At 36.3% G+C, this 23,373-nt stretch overlaps 1 protein-coding gene across 1 annotated transcript in view; it reads right to left on the minus strand.

Annotated features, from left to right (window-relative positions):
* Positions 1-23,373, minus strand: part of LOC121026764 (thrombospondin type-1 domain-containing protein 7A) — a 73,922-nt gene that overhangs the window by 13,046 nt on the left and 37,503 nt on the right. The window contains exons 8-13 of the mRNA XM_040469537.1: positions 21,767-21,911; positions 20,341-20,456; positions 16,133-16,250; positions 15,757-15,902; positions 14,748-14,922; positions 10,085-10,258 (exon numbers count right to left, since the gene is read on the minus strand). Coding sequence (XP_040325471.1) covers positions 10,085-10,258; positions 14,748-14,922; positions 15,757-15,902; positions 16,133-16,250; positions 20,341-20,456; positions 21,767-21,911 — 874 coding nt within the window. The remainder of the gene's footprint in view (positions 1-10,084; positions 10,259-14,747; positions 14,923-15,756; positions 15,903-16,132; positions 16,251-20,340; positions 20,457-21,766; positions 21,912-23,373) is intronic.

The following is a 23,373-nucleotide window of genomic DNA, read 5'->3' on the forward strand; positions in this document are numbered from 1 at the left end:
CAGGGACACAATTAACATGAACAGAAGCATTCTGCTGTCTAGAAGGGCAATCGTGGGGAAAGTATATTAGGAAAATATTTATAAACAACTGAAAAGTGGTGAATCCATCTCAAAAATGATTCGAATGTTACTGTCCTAAAATTACCATAGAAATGTTATAAAATTCTCGATACATTGCTAAATCCCAACTAATGTTTTATGTCCACTGTCATATCTGATGTGAACTTGGATTTTTAATATAACGTAACGTTCAAAGTATTATAAAATATCAAATTTACATACAGGGGCAAATAATAACAAAAAATGTTCAATTACTTATGCAGTTTTAACAAATACTACCATTTAGACATGTTTGCTTTAGTTTTGTCTGCTGGGGAGTGAAAAATAAGATGAACGTGATGTCCTATTATTAGGTCCTCTTCCTGTTGTGATATTCCTCCATATCTATCCAGCAAAAGCCACTATTTTAAAGTAGATACATGGATTCCTTTGCCATGTTTTTTATTCTTTTAATATAATACGTTATATGAGGTATGTATATATCCATAAAATACAGCACATCTGGTCCTCAAACAACATGGAGGTTAGGGGCATGTACCCCTATGCAGTCTAAAGTCTGTGTAGAACTTTGACTCCCCAAAATTTAACTATAAACAGCCTACTGCTGACCGGAAGCCTTACTGATAGTTAACACATACTTTGTATTATATATGTTATGTACTATGTGCTTAAAATAAAACCAGAAGGAAGAGAAAGTATAGTTATTGCATTTCTATTAACAAAATCCACATGTAAGTAGACCTGCAGGATTCAAACCATGTTGTTCAAAGGTCAACTGGATTATTAAAAATTCTAAAAGCATACTGTATGTGTCAATCTGAAACATTCAGTATTGTAGAAGAACTATTTCTATGCGATTTTTTTATAATGTAGCTCTGGTCTTATTTAACTGCTATATAAAATTCCACTGTACTAAATGCCAGAGTTTTTTGTTTGTTTGTTTTTAGCTATTTCTTCTCTGGATGGCCTTTTAGGTTCTTTTCAATTTTTGCTATTAGTACAATGCCTCAGTGGTCCACCTTCTGCAAGTCTCCATGTGCTTCTTTAGAGTAAACATCGAGAAGAGAAATTGCTGTATATCACCATATGGATGGCTGCAACCTTCCTAAATATAACTTTTTTTTTCCCTCCCCAAAACAACAATCCACACACCCACCAGCAGTGAATAAGTGTTATCATTGCTTAAGCCTTTAATAACATTGATAATTGCCAGATTTAAAACTTCTGGTTTGTCTGGTGGGTGTGGAAGCTGTATTGTCATTCAAAAATTTTTAATGTTTACTTACTTTTGTGTGTGTGTGTGAGAGACAGACAGAGTGTGAGCAGGGGAGGGCAGAGAGAGGAAGACACAGAATCCGAAGCAGGGTCCAGGCTATGAGCTGTCAGCACAGAGCCAGACAGGAGGCTCAAACTAGTGAACTGCGAGATCATCACCTGAGCTAAAGTCGGATGCTCAACTGACTGAGCCAGCCAGGTGCCCCTATATTGTCATTTTAAATTGTAGTTCTCTAATTACTAAAGCTATTAAAGAGTAACAATGTTTTGGGGGCATTTAGACTTCCTTTTATGAGAATTGCTTCTTTATATCTTGTGGCCATTTTTTTATCCTACTGAAATCTGTGCCTTTTCTTATTGAATTGTGGGAAAAATTTATTCTAGGATAGCAGTTCTCAAAGTATCCTGTAGAGAACCTGGGAGACTTTGACATTCTCCCAGGTGCGTGTGTGTGTGTGTGTGTGTACTTTTTCAAGTACACATTCATGTGACTAGAGCTGGGTTTTCTTCATATACATAAACCAAAATAAGACTGCAACAGATTGAATGCAGAAGTAGAGAATCCACCTGTCTTCCTTTAAGCCAGATATTAGAGATTTGCAAAAATGTAAAACAAGACCATACTTGTGAAAGTTACTGTTTTTGTTTTGCAAAATAATTATTTTTCAGCAAGTATGTTATTTACGGTTACACAACATTGGTTTATGATTATTTTAAATCTTTTCATTTTTAATACAAACTTTTATGTATCTAAAATTCACAAAAGAAAATTTGGATCAGTCGTTGTAGATACTAATCCTTGGAAATTAACTGCCCTCACAAATATATTTTCTAAGTCTGTAATTTCTTTCTTAGCCTTGTTTATGATCATTTACTATGTAGAAGATTGAAATTTTAATTTAAAATAATTTTTCTACCTTCCCATTTTTGTTCTTTTTGCGTCCTATGTAGGAAATTATTCCCTACCTTGAGTTTATAATGATATTCTCCTATATTTTCTTTTAAATGTTGTATAGTTCTATTTCACTTTCAGGTCTATAATTTATCTAAAACACAATTTTATGTATGGTGTGAGATAAAGATAATTTTAAAAACATTACACGGGTAACAAGTTATTGCAACATTATTTACCCACCTACTACCCTACTGATTTTCATTTCTGTCATGTATCCATATATGACAATTTTTTCCTGAGATTCTTTCATTAGTTTAATTGCTTTATTGTTGACTTGTCACTCTTTAAATTATTAATGCTGTAGAATAAATTTTGAAAAAAGCCATGTAAGTCCCCTAATCTCTCCCACTTTTTCCTTCTTGAAATTCTGGGATCTTATTGGTCTTCGACCTCTTTGTATTAATTTTTGGGTCAATATCTCATAACACATTAAAAATCTGTTCAAATTGCCAGGGTGCTTGGGTGGCTCAGTCAGTTAAGCCTCCCCACTTTGGTTCAAAAATGATACCATGGTTCATGAATTCAAGCCCCAGGTGGGGCTGTGCTGACAGCTCAGAGCCTGGAGCCTGCTTTGGATTCTTTGTTCCCCCTCCCTCTCTTTGCCCTTCCCTCACTGTGCCTTGTCACTCAAAAATAAATAAATACTAAAAAAACAAATCTGTTCACATTAGGAAATGCTCAGCACGGTGAGTGTAGTTATCATCTGTCACAATACAAAGTTATTAAAATCTTACTATATTCCCTCTTATCCCTCTGACTTCTTTACGTTGTAACTGGAAATTTGTAACTCTTAATCTCCTTCACCTATCACTTACCTGGCAACTACTAGTTTGCTCCCTGTATTTATGAATCTGTATCTGTTTTCTTGTTTTGTTCATTCGTTTTGTTTTCTAGGTTCCACATATGAGAGTAATCATATGGTATTTATCTTTGTCTGACTTTCTTTAATTATACCCTCTAGGTTCACCCACACTGTCTCAAAAGGCAAGATCATATTCTTTTGTATGGCTGAGTAATGGAATATTGCACACACACACGTGTGTGTGTGTGTGTGTATTATACCATATATTTATCCATTCATTTACTGATGGACATTTAGCTTGTTTTGCTCTTGTAAATAATGCTGCAATAAACATGGGGTGCATAGGTCTTTTTGAGTTAGTGTTTTTCTTTTATTTGGGTAAGTACCCAGAAGTGGAATTACTGGGTTATGGTAATTTTAATTTTTTGAGTAACCAACATACTGTTGACCACACTAACTGTACCAATTTACATTCCCATCAAGGATGCATGAGAGTTCCTATTCTCCACATCTTTGCCAACATTTATTTCTTAGCCATTCTGACTGGTGTGAGGAGATACCTCATTGTGGTTTGGGTTTACATTTCCCTGATGATTTGTTGAGCATCTTTTCATGTTGGCTATCTATCTGTGTCTCTTTCTTGGGGGGAAAAATGTCTATTCAGGTCCTTGCACATTTTTTAGATTGTTTTTGGTGTTTTGTATAACTTCTTTATATATTCTGGATATTAACCCCTTTTTGGATTTATGATTTGCAAATATCTTCTCCCATTCAATAGGTTCCTTTGTTGTTTTGTTGACAGCTTCTTTCTCTGTGCAAAAGCTTTTCATTTTAGTGTAGTCCCAATAGTTTATTTTTGCTTTTGTTTCTCTTTCTGGACATCTAGAAAAATGTTGCTAAGGCCAATGTCAAATTACTGCCTACTTTTATTCTAGGAGTTTTATGGTTTTATGTATATGTCTTTAACCCATTTGAGTTTATTTTTGTATGTGGTATAAGAAAGTGGTCCAGTTTTATTCTTTTGTATGTAGCTGTGCAGTTTTACCGGTACCATTTATTGAAGAAACTGTCTTTTCCCTATTGTATCTTCTTGCCTCTTGTGTACCAGATTAATTGATCATGTAAGTATGGGCTCTCTATTCAGTTCCATTGATATAGGTGTCTAATTTTGTGCCAGTTCCACATGTTTTTGATTACTATAGCTTTGTAGTATAGTTTGAAATCTGAGATTATGCTGCTTCCAGCTTTGTTGCTCTTTCTCAGGATTGCTTTGGCTATTCAGGGTCTTTGTGATTCCATATAAATCTTAGGAGTATTTGTTCTAGTTCAGTGTAAAATACCATTGGTACTTTGATAGGGATTATATTTACTCAGTAGATTGCTTTGGGTAGTATGAACATTTTAACAATATTTTCCTAATCCATGAGCATGATAGATGTTTTTATTTATTTGTGTAGTCTTCAATGTCTCATAAATGCCTTATTGTTTTTAGTGTACAGGTTTTCACTTCCTTGGTTAAGTTTCTTCCTAGGTATTTTGTTCTTTTTGGTGCAATTATAAGTGGAGTTTTTTTTTTCTTTCTTCTACTTTGTAATTAGTGTATAGAAATGCAACAGGTGTCTACATATCATATCGATTTTGTATCCTGCAACTTAACTGAATTCATTTATTGTAATAGTTTTTTGGGGGAGGGTTTTCTATGTATAATACCACATCATCTGCAAGCAGTGACAGTTTTATTTCTTCCTTACCAACTTGCATGCTTTTCTTTTTATTGTATGATTGCAACATCTAGGATTTTGAGTACTACACTGACTAAAAGTGGTAAGAATGGATAACATCCTTGTTGTACTTCTGTTCTTGATGGTGAAACAACTAAGAGCTTGTCTGAGGATGATGTTAGCTGTGGGTTTGTCATCAATGGCCTTTGTTGAGACTCACTTTGTTGAGTTTTCATCATGAATGGGTGTTGTATTTTGTCAAATACCTTTTCTTTATTGAGATGATCATGATTTTTTTCTATTTTGTTTGTTAAAATTTTTAAGGTGAAAATCATAGTAATGTGCCCAATTATTTCTTTGCTTTCAACTATTAAGCTTCGGATGACACTTGGGCTGGAACCTTCTTTACCAGGTTGGCAATAGTGAGCATCCTTGCTTTGTTAGCAATTGCAAGGGAATGTCTCTAATGTTTTCCCTGATATTATCATGTATGCTGTTAGTTTTTGTAGATATCATTTATTAGGTGATTTCCTTCTAGTTCAAGTTAAATTGGAAGTTTTCATTGTGAATTAAGGTTGCATTCTACAAACATTGTTTCAACACATTTAAAAATCCTATGACTTTTTTTCTGTTGGTATGACTTACATCATGATTAATTATGGTATTAAGGATTTGGTTAGATAGTAATCTTTTATGATTTTGACATCTGTTTTCATTGGTGTCATTGGTGACATTATTGACTAATTTTACTGCTACACTCTCATGGAGCAGGGAGGATTTTCCTTATCTTTTTTTCCCACACAATTTTTTTTTAAGATTTCATATAAAATGGAGTTGTTTATTCCTTTAAGTTTTGGTAAAACTCCATATAAAGTACCAAAACTGAAACAGGAATAAATAGACAATTTGAACAGAGCCATACCCAATAAAGAAATCAAATTAGTAATCAAAAATCACCCAAAAAACAAGAGTCCAGGGCCAGATGGCTTTCCAGGGGAATTCTACCAAACATTTAAGGAAGAGTTAATACCTATTCTCTTGAAGCTGTTCCAAAAAATAGAAATGGAAGGAAAACCTCCAAACGCTTTCTATGAGACCAGCATTACCTTGATTCCAAAACCAGAGACCCCACTAAAAAGGAAAACTATAGACCAATTTCCCTGATGAACATGGATGCAAAAATCCCCAATAAGATATTAGCCAATCAGATCCAACAATACATTAGAACAATTATTCACCATGACCAAAGGGGATTTACCTGGGATGCAGGGCTGGTTAAAAGAAAGGACAAGAACCATATGATCCTCTCAATAGATGCAGAGAAAGAATTTGACAAAATACAGCATCCTTTCTTAATAAAAACCCTCAAGAAAGCAGGGATAGAAGGATCATACCTCAAGATCATAAAAGCCATACATGAAAGACCCAATGCTAATATCATCCTCAATGGGGAAAAACTGAGAGCTTTTCCCCTAAGGTCAGGAACAAGACAGGGATGTCCACTCTCACCACTGTTATTCAACATAGTATTGGAGGTCTTAGCCTCAGCAATCAGACAACACAAACCAAAGGCATCTAAATTGGCCAGGAGGAGGTCAAACTTTCACTCTTCGCAGATGACATGATACTCTATATGGAAAACCCAAAATATTCCACCAAAAAACTACTAGAATTGATTCATGAATTCAGCAAAGTTGCAGGATATAAAATCAATGCACAGAAATCGGTTGCATTCCTATGCACCAACAATGAAGCAACAGAAAGAGAAATCAAAGAATCGATCCCATTTACAATTGCACCAAAAACCATAAAATACCTAGGAATAAATCTAACCAAAGAGGTGAAAAATCTATACACTGAAAACTATAGAAAGCTTATGAAAGAAACTGAAGAAGACACAAAGAAATGGAAAAAGATTCCATGCTCCTGCATAGGAAGAACAAATATTGTTAAAATATCGATACTACCCAAAGCAATCTACATATTCAATGCAATCCCTATCACAATAATATGAGCATTCTTCACAGAGCTATAACAAACAATCCTAAAATGTGTATGGAACCAGAAATGACTCCGCATAGCCAAAGAGATCTTGAAAAAGAAAACCAAAGCAGGAGGCATCACAATCCCACATGTCAAGCTGTATTACAAAGCTGTAATCATCAAGACAGTATGGTACTGGCACAAGAGCGGACACTCAGATCAATGGAACAGGATAGAGAACCCAGAAATGGACCCACAGTGTATGGCCAACTAATCTTTGACAAAGCAGGAAAGAATATCCAATGGAATAAAGACAGTCTCTTCAGCAAGTGGTGCTGGGAAAACTGAACAGCGACATGCAGAAGAATAAACCTGGACCACTTTCTTACACCATACACAAAAATAAACTCAAAATGGGTGAAAGACCTCAATGTAAGACAGGAAGCCATCAAAATCCTCATGAAGAAAGCAGCCAAAAACCTCTTTGACCTTGGCCTCAGCAACTTCTTACTCAACACATCTCCGGAGGCAAGAGAAACAAAAGCAAAAATGAACTATTGGGACCTCATCAAAATTAAAAGCTTCTGCATAGCAAAGGAAACAATCAGCAAAACTAAAAGGCAACTGACAGAATGGGAGAAGATATTTGCAAACGACATATCAGATAAAGGGTTGGTATCCAAAATCTATAAAGAACTTCTCAAACTCCACACCCAAAAAACAATAATCCAGTGAAGAAATGGGCAAAAGACATGAATAGACATTTCTCCAAAGAGGACATGCAGATGGCCAACCGACACATGAAAAAATGCTCAACATCACTCATCATCAGGGAGATACAAATTAAAACCACAAAGAGATACCACCTCAGGCTAGTCAGAATAACTATAATGGCTAAAATAAACAACTCAGGCAACAAGAGATGTCGGCAAGGATGTGGAGAAAAGGGATCTCTTTTGCACTGCTGGTGGGAATGCACTCTGGAAAGCAGTATGGAGATTCCTCAAAAAATTAAAAATGGAACTATCCTATTAACCAGAAATTGCCCTACTAGGTATTTATCCGAAGGATACAGGTATGCTGTTTCAAAGAGGCACATGCACCCCAATGTTTATAGCATGGCTATCAACAATAGCCAAAGTATGGAAAGAGCCCAAATGTCCATCAATGGATGAATGGATAAAGATGTGGTACACACACACACACACACACACACACACACACACACACACACACTGGAGTATTACTCGGCAATCAAAAAGAATGAAATCTTGCCATTTGCAACTATGTGGATGGAACTAGAGGGTACTATGCTAAGTGAAATTAGGGAAAGACAAATATCGTATGACTTCACTCATGAGGACTGCAAGATACAAAACAGATGAACATAAGGGAAGGGAAGCAAAAATAATATAAAAACAGGGTGGGGGACAAAATGTAAGAGACCCTTAAATATGGAGAACAAACACAGGGCTACTGGAGGGGTTGTGGGAGGGGGAATCAGCTAAAAGGGTAAGGGGCATTAAGAATCTACTCCTGAAATCATTGTTGCATGACATGCTAACTTGGATGTAAATTTTAAAAAATTAAATAAAAATACAAAAAAAAAGTTTGGTAAAACTCAAAGCCATTTATGTTTTAGTTTGTTTCATGTATAAGTAAATATTTGATACACTTGAGTTTCTAATAGTTACATAATCCATAGTTTAGATTCTGTATCATTCTTGATAAATTATAAAATTTAGATTATCTTGAAGTTTCTATATTTATTAGGAAAATTTATTGATAATTTTTATTTTTTTAAGTTTATCCATTTTGGGGGGGGGGCAGAGAGAAGGAGAGACAGAATCCCAAGTAGGCTCTACACCATCAGTGCACAGCCCTACGTAGGGCTTGAATTCACGAGCCCCGGAGATCATGACCTGAGCCAAGATCAAGAATCAGACGCTTAACTGACTGAGCCAGCGAGGCACCTCTAGTCATAATTTTTAAAACTCTACTCTATATGATGTAGTAGTTATTTTGCTCTTTTTTCCTGATTTTTTTCCATGAGGTGGTCTATTTAGTTAGTTTGGTCAACTATTGGTTGTTGATTATTTTGTTTGTTTTCTATCTCACTGAATTTATATTTATCTGTATTAGTTACATTTTACTTGAGTTTAATGCTTAGCTCATTTTAATCTTTTCTACTCCCCTATTTAGGCATTTCAGGCTTTAAGTTTTCTTGTAAGTACTTTTGTGCTAAATCCCACATACCATTTGATGTGTAATGCTCTAGAAGTGTCGTTTCCAGTTTTTACTGCTGTGTGCATGGTGACATTTCTTTCGCAATTGCTGTGTTACTGATTTCTAATTTTATTTCGTTGTCATTTGGGGGTGAACAAATTTTTCCTTGGGTCTGTTTCATTTATTGTAACCCCTGGCTTTTCTCTACTTCATTACCTACACCCTCCTAGGACGTAGGGAATGGTTCATCTGTTTGGTAAATTAGGGAAGATTCAACTGACAAGGTGCATAATTATACCTAATTCTTGGGTTAAGTCATCTAGCCCATTTGGCTTTTATTCTAAGCCTTCTTCACTAACATTCCAAGCTTTTGTCTCCAACTTTTCAGTAAAAAAAAGTAGTATTTTGGCTCCCATTTGCTATTAATTGTGATACTCTTTAATTGTTTCCAAAGACAAGCAGGAAGGAGAGGACCTATGTTCTACACTAGATATAAAGTCTTTTGTTTTCACTTAGACTGCCTCTGTGTTCCCAAAGTATGACATTTTAATGCTCTGTTGTTTTTGAAAATGTCATGTACTGTTTATATTGGGTGCATGGCTCTATATGTGTGTATACATTCACATATAGACACATAAACATGTATGTTCATGTGTTATGTCATATTAGTTCTTACCAATACTTTATCAATTTATAAGAATATAATAAAAATCTCTCATTTTGATGCGGATTTGTAGTTTTTCTTTGTTTCCTTTAACTTAAATAAAGGATATTGTTAGAGTCATACATGATCAGGATTGTCTGAGTGTCCAAATAATGTGCTCTTAATTATCTGGGCCTTCTGTAGCTAATAAAACTGTGAACCATTTTTTACATTTTTTATCTAATTTTTGAAGGGTGAGAGATTTTTCTTCCTGTAACTTTTTAGAACTCAGAATCCTACTCTTAATTCTCAGTCTTAAGAGATCTTAGCAAATTTACTTATTGAACAGAAAATTCTATATCTTACGCTTTTGTCTCTTAAAACTAAATTGAAAAGATTTCATGAATTGCAGCACTCACCATCACATGATTTTGTTTCTAACATTTGCTCTGGGCATAGATGTTGATTTTCCAGTTCTTGTATGATCACAGCTCTGGAACGGACCTGTATTCCACCAAAGCCTAGGTCCTCACCATTCACGCAGGTTATCTGACACAGGCTCCACGAAGACCAGTCCTTCAGATAACAGTCACCTGTAAAACACCGGTTGGTAGTTCATACACATACCCATAAATAGCAGCCGTCCAGCTAGTAATTATATTTCTTCACCTCACTGGGAAATGTTTTTTGGTATGCTAGTCATACATGATATTTATAGGATTTAGATAAGTATTTAATTTTGGCAAGTTTATATGTGGTTTACAAGTGTATATTAATGTTAGTTTTGGAGTGGATGTTGATGAATAGAAACTACAGCTTCCAGGATCTTGTGTCTTATGATTCACCTCCTCTTAAGAGACAACAAACAGTTGATTAAAACCTACCACCACTCCAGGGACGCCTGCGTGGCTCAGTCGGTTAAGGATCTGACTCTAGATTTTGGTTCAGGTCATGATCTCAGGGTGGTTGGTGAGTTTGAGTCCCGGGTCAAGCCCTGCACTGTTAGTGAGAAGCCTGCTTGGGATTCTCCCTCTCTCTCTCTGCCCTTCTCCCTCTTTCTCTTTTGTGCATGTGCTCTCCCTCTCAAAATAAACTTTATATATTAAAAAACAAAACAAAAAAAAAACCTACCACCATTCTTGACATTATGGTGAAGAGGTTTATAAAGCACTTGGTAGTACCAATGAAAATCTAAATATACATGAAATTTGTCTTGTAGATATGCATAATTTCAAAAACACTTGAACTCCAAGGCTGAGAAAACTGGCATTTATACTTTAGTTTTTCCTATTTCTTGCCAGAGGTGTGAGGTGAGACGTCAATTGAGCAGCAGCTGCAGTAGTAGTAATAATCCTTGTGACTTTATCTGACCTACATCTTCAATCGAATTATTTTTTCAATTATTTATTGAAGAAGAATATGCATGAAAAATGATCACATATTATAAATGTTCAAATTTTCACAGTCTGATTTTATAACTTTGCGGCCAATGCCCAAATCAAGCAACAGGACATTCTCAGAATTTCAGAAACGTTTCTTGTGTGACATATGGAATCGTACCATCTGTATGTGTAAAAAATACTTCACTCATTTATGTTTGCAGGATCCACATGTATTTATGTAGTTTCACTGTGATCGTTAGTGCTGTATTTTACTCCATTATATGACTGTATCATAAGTTAGATACCATTCTTTTGATGGGCAGGTGGAGAGTTATACATTATTTCTATAATGAATACTGCTATTGTGAACATCTTAGTGTGAGTCTTTGAACTTATATATGCATTTCTACTGGGTGTATACTTAGGAGTGGAATTGCTGGGCCCTGGTGTATCCTGCGTTCAACATCTTCAACCATTTGGAGAACAAGGAGGATTTGATGAAATATACCTTTCCTGTATACCCATCCATTCTTCAGGACTGACTGGTGATACTGTACACAGGCTATAGTAAATTATGATAGACACGAATCCACAGGGATTCTTATCATTTTAATTATTCCAGCCATACCATATGCATAATTCATATTGCCTTATATTATGCTGAAGATGCCTAATATTAGCACAAATTTGCCTGGAGATCTGATTAATGAAAACATGTCTTGTGTTATAATTAAGAAATCTTGGCCAGACGTGAATAACTGGCTAATAGGTATATGTATAACAGTAAAGTGGAGTGATTTTTGTAGACCTTTATTATAGTATGTCATTAATAGTCAATGTCATCCTGAAGTGCAGAAAATTCTACTAAATTTTAGAAGTGTTAAGGAAAAAGAAACTACAAAGCATGTTTAAATACTTTGGGGTTACTCAGTTTTTAAATACATAGGAAAAACTATTGAAATTTTAAATAGTCCTCTCAAGATAAAGGTACTGTAACTACACCCCAGTGATTGCAAACTACATGGAAATAAAACATATCTTTTTTTTTTTTTTTTTTTACTGGTAGGCTTTATCTCTGTGATTATATCACTTGACATAGTGTATTTTACAACAAAACTCAATAAATCTTTTAATATTTGTCTGTGAATTATATAATTGTCACCCCGAAAGAATCCATGTCAGGCTTTAAAGGCTGAATAACAGCAAATGACAGTGAGACATTGGGCTTGTACTAAACATACTTTTATGTTTTGACCATATAAACCATTATAATAATAAACCACACTATGCCTGCAAAAGATAGGACAAGTATATAAAATGCACTTCCTCCTTCAGTATTTTACTTACTTTAAAGCTTATTAGCTCATATGTTGCTAGTTTTCAAAACCCATTATTGGAGAAAACTGGCAACTGGGATGAAGAGATGGTAACTTAGAAGAGCAGCCTCCTTATGGGTTTGTAATTAATTTAATTAGAATAGTGTGTTTGTTCTGTTTTATGTTATTGTGGGATCTTGTTTTCCTTTGGGTAACTTAGGACAAATTTCAATCTTGTGTTTATTTATGTTACTATTAGATTAGCACCAGTCTCTTCCATTAGAAGGTAAACTCAATGAGGACAGGGTATATATGTCTCTCAATGTATTGAGCCCTGTGCCTAGCCCCCAGTAACACCTGATAATAATAATAAAATGAGTGGGTGATTGTGCTGTAGGAAGTATAAGAAAACAAGTAGACAAACTCCACAGGAAAGCAGACACGAATTCCTGGCAAGGCTGCTAGTGCTGCTCCGTGTTGTGGTTATCATGATAATCCTATTATGGTGCTGGAGATTTGGCTCTGGAATAGATAGGCCTTCCAACTTTTAGTTCTGGTGCCTTTTGACTATGTGGCCATTTAGCACATCAAAGCCCAAAGGTTCAGTCCTTGGCTCTGCCCAGAGCCCTTACCTGCTGCCACAGCCTCAACCTTGGTCAGCTGTGAAGCAAAATGATTTTACTGAATTGTATGTGAGAATGTGGATTGCAATCAGGCCAGTTTTTTGTGGGGTGGGGGGAGGGCAGGAAACGGAGTAGGGGAATTGCTGGGTCAGGAATAGTTTATTATTAGCAGGTGCAGGAATGTCTAAGAAGCAACACTTAATCGAGGTCTTGAACGTAAGATTTTTAAAAAGATCTTTCTTCATTTGAAGCAGATGAAACTATAAGTACGTACAAAGGCTGTTGTTACGGTTGTGAGGAATGCCCTCAAAATCTAGCATATAGTTCAAAATATCAGGGATTATTTTACTTTACTGCTCTGTTTTAATTTTATTCAGTTCATCTTAATAAACTATAGAAAGTGCCAATATTATCATCTCAAATAATTTACTTAAGAATGAATAAACTGATGAGAGAATGAGCAACCCATATAGTAAGCTTTTTACAGCATTTAGAGACCTCAATCCATTAAAATAAACTTTTGAAAATATGTCCTCCATCTTTAAAATTTCCTTAAACCATAACTTTTTTATTTAGGTAGTCTATTTTTGTCTCCAGTCAAAATTTGTTTGCCAAATCCTTATTTTTATTTTTTGGGGATCTTATTCAAAATAACACATTCCTTAAAGAGATCAATTTTTTTCTTCTCATAATTATAAGCAAAGTGGAGAATAAAAACTTTCCACTGAGGGTGAAATACAGGCCATTTACTTCCAGTCTTATTTCTCTCTCGTCTACTAATAAATTGTTGCCCCCATCTTTCTCAAAGCCTTAGGCTCATGCTTGATGTTGAGCTTATTTTGATCTTCTGTCTACCCTACAGTTCTCTGCACCAAGCCCAACTTCCTGAATATTAGCTTATCTTGTCTTCCAATTATTTCTAAACTATTTGATATACTATTTGATATTTGATATATTCCAATATTAGCTTATCTTGTCTTCCAATTATTTCTAAACTATTTGATATACGATATTTGCTTTCCACATTTTACTGCATGAACCCATGTGTCCAACTCTGAATTGTGGTAATTTCTTTCAATATTTTCTTCCATAATATTTTTTTCTCACTCTCGAATGATTTTGCTGGGGAAAGGATTTTAGGCTCATGACTATTTTCCATCACACTGTGCATATATTCCATTGTCTTCGGACTTTCATTGTAACTAAGAAGAATTTTTTATGATTCTAACTGATTGCCTTCCAGTTGTAAGTACTCTTTTTTTTTCTTTCTGCATGCTTTACTAGTTCTCTAGTTTTCTACATTTTGTGTTTTAACTACAGTGTATCTAGGTGTGATTTTGTTTTTGATTCTTTTCAGGACTCAAAGTAAGTTTTCATTAATTATAGGACTTAAATCTTTTGTTAGCCATTTGTGTTAAAACCCTGCTTCTCTCTCTCCTGGAAATCCTAAATAGATACAAATTCCCTTTCATACGTTCCCTGTCAAGCAGGAGCCTAAGGCCTTAACTGCCCTCCTCTGCGGGTGTTAGAACCCCAGGGTGACAGCAGAGGCCACACGGGAGACCTGGACTTCACCCTGAGTTGGCAGTAACAAGGCAGTAACCCCTGCATCCACGCTACGTATCCAGTTGTTGACACAGATACTACTGAATGAGAAGACTTGCTGACATGCCTTAACTTAGACTAGCAAGTGCAACCTCTTCTCTATCCTAGGTCTAGTAAGAAATGACCAAACTATGAATAACATTTTGTTATTGTTACCTGGGCAAGGCTGGGTGCAGGTCTCCTCGAGAACCATTTTTTTATTACCCTCTATAACGGGTTCAATGTCAGTACAGAATTCTTCATCCACCACTTTGCCGAAATCATCACCTGACCCATCACTCACTACACAAGAAATGTTCCTCGTTCTGGTCCCTTCACCACACTGGGCATCCTAGAACGCAGGAAGAAATAACTAATTAGGAAAAGAAAAATAATTCATTAGCAAGCTCATCACTTACAGTCATCTTCTGCACCATTGATCTTGATTTATGAGCAGTTAAAGAAGCATTTGAAACCCTAGAGAAGAAGTCCTGTAGGAAACTAGCCATAAAGTATACAATGAACAATTTATTTTTTTTTTTGTAGCCGAAGACAGGCAAATAAATTTTCATTAAAATGAATCTGTCTCCAAATGATTTTAAACACACAGGACAGGGACTGCTGGTTATCAAAACTAATTAAACAGTTAGGAAATAGCAAGGCACCTAAAATCTTTAAGAGGAAACATGTCATCTGTAAGTTCTGAAAAATATTTCTGAAACTAAATCTCTGCAGATAAAGAACACACCTCTCTCTCTGTCTCTCTCTGTCTCTCACTCTGTCTCTGTCTCTCTGTCTCTCTGTCTCTCTGTCTCTCTCTCTCTCTCTCTATATATATATATATTTTTTTTTTTAAAGAGAGAGTGAATGTGAAGAGGGGCAAAGCGAGAGAGAGAGAGAATCCTAAGCAGGTTCTGCACTCAGAGGGAAGTCAGACACAGGGCTCTTCTGTATGACCCTGGGATCATGACCTGAGCTGAAATCAAGAGTCGGATGCTCAAATGACTGAGCCACCAAGGTGGCCCCCCCACACCTTTTTTAAGTAGGCTCCATGCTCCATGGAGCCCAATGAGGGGCTTGAACTCATGACCCTGAGATCAAGACCTGATCTGAGATCAAGAGACAGATGCTTAATTGCCTGAGCCATCCAGGCGCCCCTCTATACAACTTCTTGAGATTTGATTACCTGTACTTGGCATAGAGACCACTGGCCATATTGCCATTGATAACAGGGCTTCACTGGGCAAGGCTTAGACTGTTCCATCAGGGCAGGGCATGGTCGTCCATCACCCTGAAAGGGCTGAGTCACTGTTCGTCTTCGGATCATTTTTCCTTTAAGAGATACAAAGTGATGCAAAGTGATATATTTGTGTAAGCATCTATCTTGAAAGAAGGCATCACAGACATTTCTCCTGAGGAGATCCAAGGGACAAGTCTCAGATATTTTGAAAGGAAAGACACTGATTCAACCTTTATGAAAATTATCTGGTAAGCATTAAAGCAAGAGTGATATTTCATATTCCTTGACTATTAATCTAATGCTAATGAAGGTACAAACAAACCTGTGAGGCCACATGTTTGAGAGCATTCTGACCAAGGAGACCAGTCAGAAAGCTGACAGTTGATAGGACATTCCACCATGCAGGATGTGTTCATCTGCCAGTTCTTCTCCAGGCCAAGCTGAAAGGAAAGAGGTAGATCTGTTTTACTGACCTGGAAGGATGGCATGATGTGTCTTATTATTAGAGGGAGGATGGGAGGAAGAAAAAAAAATAGTAGTGGGGAGGAGAGGAGAGGAAGAATAAGCAAGATGCATAATAAAACAAAATGGTATCTGGAGGACAAACACCCAAACTTAAAACTATAAAGTTGTTCAACCCACGAGAGTGGGAACAAAGGGCACAGGATGAACAGAGGAGTCCATTTACTCCATATGCATTGCTGAACTTTCAAATTAAAAAAAAAAAGTTTTTAAATTTTAGCTAATGCTATCATATTTTTAAGTTAGTTATGTTTTTTAATTTTTTTAAATGTTTATTTATATTTTGAGAGAGAGACAGACAGACAGAGGGCAAGAGGGGGAGTGGCAGAGAGAGAGGGAGACACAGAATCCAAAGCAGACTCCAGGCTCTGAGCTGTCAGCACAGAGCCTGATGTGGGGCTAGATCTCATGGATCATGAGATCATAACCTGAGCTGAAGTCAGAGGCTTAACTGACTGAGCCACCCAGGCACCCCTTAAGTTTACTTATTTTGAGAGAGAGAGCATATATAATTGGGGGAGAGGCAGAGAGAGAGGGAGAGAGGGAGAGAGAGAGAGAGAGGGAGGGAGGGAGGGAGGGAGGGAGGGAGGGAGAGAGAGAGAGAGAGAGAGAGAGAATCCCAAGCAGGCTCCATGCTGTCAGTGTGGAGCCCTCCGTGGGGCTCTAGCTCACAGACTGTGAGATCATAACCTGAGTTGAAACCAAGTCAGACTGTTAACTGAGCTACGCTTGACCTCCTAAATTCAAAAAATATTTTTTTTTTTGAGATAGACAGCTAGTTGGGGAGGGGCTGAGGTAGAAGGAGAGAGAGAATCTTGAGCAGCCTCCATGCCCAGCACAGAGCCCAGTGCAGGGCTTGATCTTGAGCCACTCAGGCATTCCCGTTGTTGAAGTTTTTAAATAAGGAATGAAAAAAAAGTAGATTTAGTCTCCAAATTGGTTTACTTTCCCTAAAGGAGTAACGAGATAGGTGTAAGCATGATTGCTTCCCATTAGTTAAAAACCAAGAATATCACCAATATCTAGATTTATAATTGTATCTTTGGGATATTATTTCTTTTTATGTGTCATGTTAAAACTGAAAAACAAAAGGTTTAAAAGACAAATTATCACTCAAAAACTAATAATATAACATTGAAATAATATTCAATAATAGTTAAGTATGTGATCTCTCTCAAAAGGAAATATGGGTTGCCAGAATTTTTTGATTACAAATATTTTATACGCATTTATTTTTTACAAAGATTTTCTTTTCTAAAACTGATCTCAGCAGCTAAGTGAGGTATAATTTACTTATTTTGGTTAGCCTCTCATTAGATTCTGATACTGTGACATTTTATTAGCATTGAGTTCCTTCCTTGTTTAAGCATCCTGCTTTTAAAATATGAGATTTCAAACTCATCTACTTTTTATATGCAAACAGTTAAAAAGCCCAAGGTACAAAGTAGCATGAAAATAGAAGTGCTTAAGAGCTTGTTAGGAGACTACAGGTTTTGTTTTGTTTTTAATCCTTGGGATTTTTAAAGTGGTTTTTAAAATTTTTGCATGAAAGAGAAGTTTATAGTGTCTATGGTATATAGTAAAAGATGGCCAAAGAAATGTTATATTGTGGTTCAAGTATAGCTCTCAGCTCTAAGTTGTCCACTGAGAGAGGATCAGATCAGTGACTGTATGGTACACATCTCTCCAGGCATTCCTATTACATTCTTCACCAGTAATACTTGACAAAGCTGAGGATTTGGTATGAACATTTTTACCATATCACTTAATTAAGGTCTCAAAAAGTCACTTAAATCATGGGAGGTTGGAGAAAGGAGACTTAAGGCAATTATATGCTAATAAGGATGTGTAACATTTAAGGCAGATAATAGTTTCATGGAGAGAGGGTTTGAATCACAGAATTCAGCTACTATGACTTATTTCACTGCAGAGTTGAAAAGGATGTCTGTTTATAGATCTTTCTGGTATCCAGTGGTAAGACATTTTAACAGTCTACTATGGTTTTTTCTTACATTTATTGTTCCTCTTTTTTTCTTCTTCTCTTACTCTCTCATCTATCTAAACATATGTATCTAACTAAATGAAAAGAAACCTGTTCAGGGATCAAAGAAGAGGAAAGGAGAAAGCAATTACTAGCATTGGATGAATAAATGTCTGAAAAACATCAAAGAAAAAAATGCTATATAAATGCTAGATAGGTTTAACCCTAATTGTCCCCTTTGCTGTGGGGGAATGGCATTATTTCTTTCTGGTTCTTAGGGAAACAGCAAGAGTTAGCTACTGCTGTTGTTCTGAATGCAGGGTTTGCACATGAATTAGTAGGTAGGCAATCAATCCATTATTTAAAAAGATAGCCAGCTTTTCTCAGGGATATTAGTTAATACTACCGCATCCACGGGGATGCATAAACAGGATAGGAGTTGTTTATTCCAATTCCTGTTGAGAGTAGCACTGTACTTCCTAAAGACAGTGATTACTACAATGTTATGATTTGAATCCCTAATTGTTACCACAGTATTCAAAAAATGTAACATTAATGCATAAAAGTAAATTTATCTAGGCTCCTGGATAATTAAAATAACAGTTATTTCTCAAGGTTTTACTCACATTTCATTTAAGAAATAAAGGACTCTATTTATACCTCTGTCCTGTAGTCACTTATTTTTTAATTGGTTTTGTATGATTTGGAGTTAGCTTTCACAAAGCTCTCAGCTATTTAATGTATATTTCATTCTGATCCAGGAGGACATTTACATGTACGTTTGCAAAAAAGGAGATATATTAATCAACTGGAAGTAGATGAAAGCTCTCCAGCCAGCATATGACTATAGTAATGTTCATTAATACTAATGTTATTTTTTATAATGGTTACATTACTTTGATGTTACTAGTTTCAAAACCAAATTAATTCAGGTATAAAATTTATAACTAAAGTATGAATACACTAAATTATGTAATAAGATGGTAGTGGAAGGAATTTACTAACTAAACAACTTGTTTTCAGAATATTTAGCAACTCCATTCCCATGGACAGATATAAGGAAGTTGTTAGGTCTACATGATAAAGATATCAAATGGATTGATATTATCTCCATCTGGAGTTTTCTCTTAGTAGCTGGAATAATTTACCATGGGCTTATATAGCCCCCAAGATGTGTAGGTAGAAGTCATGGTCACCATGTCTGCTGAACCCTAATGAGGTCATAAGCTCCTCTCTATGTGTTCAAGATCTATTGAGGCTCCTGTTTATCTTGGTTCATGTTTAACGCAGTGGGGTTTAGATGCAGGAGGAGTTAAAACCTGTCAGGAATGTGGGGACCCTTTTGGTATGGAAGTCGGACAAAATAATTACAACATGAAGTGTAGCTTCAGGAAGAGAAAGGCCAACAACTATGTTTCCTCACATTTCATATGGTCATACCTAGAAATGAGGACATTACTTTTATAAATTGGAAAATTAACAGTTACAATTCTCTGCACCTCAAAGATATAATGGCAGACTTCATTCCTTTGTTTGAATTTCAAGCTCTCTCTTACCCAGACCTGAGTACTTAGACTCTCACAGCTGGATATTAGATCCTAATATCAAAATCTGCTACCAAACCACATGCGATCAATGTTTAGCAACAGAGAGAATAAATGATGGCTCTTGGCAGGTGTCCCAGGCAACACAAAATTCACATGAAATTACAAAAGATGATGAGTAGTCTGATTAAGATTTATTGCCTTTATTCACCTTGATTACTTATTGTTCCCCAAGCATTTCTTTCCAAATAGGCTAATTAGCATACCTTTGGGCTCCAAGCAGAACAAAATACAGGAAATTATGTGTAGAAATCAGTAGTTGGACAGTGTTTCTTTTCAAGAGGGTGCTTAACAGCCTCTGAGTAGTATAGAAAACCATCTGCTGGCAATGAGCTGCACTGAGCACAGGTCACTTGGCTCAGCATGAATTGAAATTATTAGGGAAGAATTTACTCACAAAGATATAACACAGTATCCCCTCACCTCTTCACAATATTTCAGGTCAACCGACTTGCCATCACTTCGAACACAATCCAACATCCTTGTTTTAATGCCATTTCCACAAACTGCCTTCTCACTGAGCTGACACGTGCTCCAGTCTGAAAGGAAGGGAGCCCATCAGAACAGAAGGCTATGTATGAAACAGATTTCAAATGAAACTCTGATGACCTGAATCCCATATTTAATTCACAACTGCTTCCTAAGCCCCACAATCAATCATCCCACATGCAGAGCATATGGGTCCCGGCTTTGAACATATCAAGAGTCAAATGGAATTGCTGGGGTTGCACATAGCTATGGGGATTATTCTTGAAGGCAGATGTCTACCTGACAATCTTGACAGCTAGCCTTTTGGTGACAGTGTGAAACTGGCTTTGGCCTGCAGATCGAATGTCACTTAAAAACGTTTTTTTCCTAATAAAAGTAGAAATTTAAATTTTAACATTATTTCAAACAAAACACTATTTCACTTACTGTCCATACTTAGAATGTTTTAAAATATACACTTATTTATTTCAAAATCACTTTGGCCATATCTATTTAATTCTTTTATTTCATGTCTTTTGCAAAGTAATTCTTTCAATCTTTCTTTCCAGGGTAGCATAGCATGTCCCAGAGAACTGTGACTTCTTTGTATCATCAAAGGAAATGGAAGAGAAAAACCTAAGGAGACAAAAAGCCAATCTGACTGCTGTGTGTTAGTGCACAATGTTTAGAGTTTGTTTCAGTGGGAAAATTACTTGGGAAAAATTCCAAAATAAGCTTCAGTGTTGCCTTACATCATATAAATCAATGCATTCTCTTCTTTCTTAGAATTTGAGCCTTTATGGTATGAGAGGAGGGTTATGGGAAAAAATGAAGTCATAATAAGTCTTTTCTTCTGAAAAAAACATTCATCCTTTTTCATCTGTACTTTGATAATGCTGAAATGTTTGTCTCTTCTTCATACGGTTTTTTGGTAGCTTAAGATTGCTGACATTTTTACATCAGACTCATCATGCTTATAAACTGCCCCCACACCAAGAACTTTGTCCCAGTATGTTATAGGTATTAAACATCTTCTGAAGAAGAAAGACATCTTTCAATAAACCTGATCCTTATGGGAAAGATATGTATCTTTTATTTGCACCTTCCCAAAGTGAGAGGATGTCTTCAATAGGATCATTTAGGCTATTCACAATCTACCTTAAGGGCTCAATGTTTGTGTGATATTTTCATTCTCTATCCTGATGTTTACTGAGAAATAGATAAATATTTCTGTCATTAAATAAAGAATTATCTCTGGGAAAGTAAGAAGCATGTCCAAAAGGGACCCAGATGGAGAGGAACAATACTTACGGGAATACTGCTGAGATGAAAGGCACAGGATTTGGCCTTTAACTCTGTGATGAGATGACTACGCACATACCTGTTACATTATAATCATAGTGGAAGCAGTTTTTGTTTAGGTTACAAGGTTCCTTTTCAACGGCATTAGGGCAGGCTCTTCCTTCATCAGCAGGTTGTCTGATGGGATCAGCTGACCTTTGCCGGAAACTGCTTTGATTGCAAGGCTGACAAAGAATAATACAACTCCTCAGAATGGTGAATCCCCAGGCACACAAGAGCTAATATATGAGGGAGAGCACTGGAACAGGAGTTAGAATTTTTGGGCCATTCTCATTACACCTCAGTGTCGCCATCTATAAAATCAAGTGTTAGATGAGTTTCCGATGTCCCCTCTAGCTATAAGATGCTTAAGAGTCTGTGTGTCAAATACCAATCAATACATCCCATCACACATATGTAAACACACACATATGATCATATTAATTATTGTAGATCACTAATACAGAATTTGTAAACAATCTATCTAACATAGTTTCTTGGACCTGAAAAACCATTTTAAGGGTGATTTTAACATATTAGTTATTATAGATCATGAATACAGAAATCTATCTGTCATCTATCTATCTATCTATCTATCTATCTATCCGTCCATCCATCCATCCATCCATCCATCTAAGTTTCTTAGACCTGAAAGACCATTTTAAGGGTGGCTTTAAATAACTAGTTTTAGTGACCTTTCTTTTCCTAATGGGCACATATACATGCCCACAAACACAATTCAGCAGTTAAAAAAGACTAGCTTGCCATTCTGTTACTGGCACAGTCTTGTTCTGAAAACATCTGGTTTCTAAGAACAGGAACTTCAGATATGATGCTATGGAATTAGAACAGAAAATCATTTGCATACCCTTATTAAAGAGCTGATTCTTTGTCGCTATTTAACCTGTATCCAAGTCCACCGGCAGCCCTGTTTTGCCCCTGCTCTATTAGTTGGCTGTTAATCAGCACCTTTAATAATGTTAACCCTGAGATAGAAAATTAATCTCACTTTGAAAACACGCATCGTAAATTCTTTAAAACTGTCTTATGTTGTATTTCAGCAAATTAATTCCACATTAGATGTATTCTTCCCGTGTTTTTGATGCCATTTTGAAACGTACAGCTTTGCAGAGGTGCCTGCGCTAAGCCACATTTCCTACATGCTCAGCCAGTTCTGTTTCAAATGACTCTTCCCAGGGTCCTGTGGAAGAGCCCCTACGGGCTGTTGAAATCTAGAAGCTTTGTGTGATTTGAAAGTCTCAGCTGGCTTTCCAGGCCCACAGAGACATGGAGTCAGTGTGTGGAAAGAGATTCACTGACACACAGCTTCCTTCTTTCGATTCCCTTTCTTGCCAGGATCTTCTGCGTTTCAGTGTCAATACCCTGCTGCAGTATCCCCACTGTGTGAAAGATTATTCCAACAATTTAAATAAAATGGATTGGGCAAAAAGCAAGGGATGACAATAACCTGACACCATTAAAGTACCTTTACTAGAGCTTCATTCTTTTTCCCTTTACCTGGAAGGAATCATTATCACCATGGCAGTTTTTAACATGCTGTGTAGTTATAAACTAATCTGAAGGTATTTTGTGCGGGTCTAGGAGGATGGCAGAAGGCATAAAGGTTGCAAGAAGTTGAGCTGTTCT

The sequence above is a fragment of the Herpailurus yagouaroundi genome, unplaced genomic scaffold (genome assembly GCF_014898765.1).
Source record: "Herpailurus yagouaroundi ecotype Mexico unplaced genomic scaffold, PumYag 162436, whole genome shotgun sequence".
Classification (NCBI taxonomy): domain Eukaryota; kingdom Metazoa; phylum Chordata; class Mammalia; order Carnivora; family Felidae; genus Herpailurus; species Herpailurus yagouaroundi.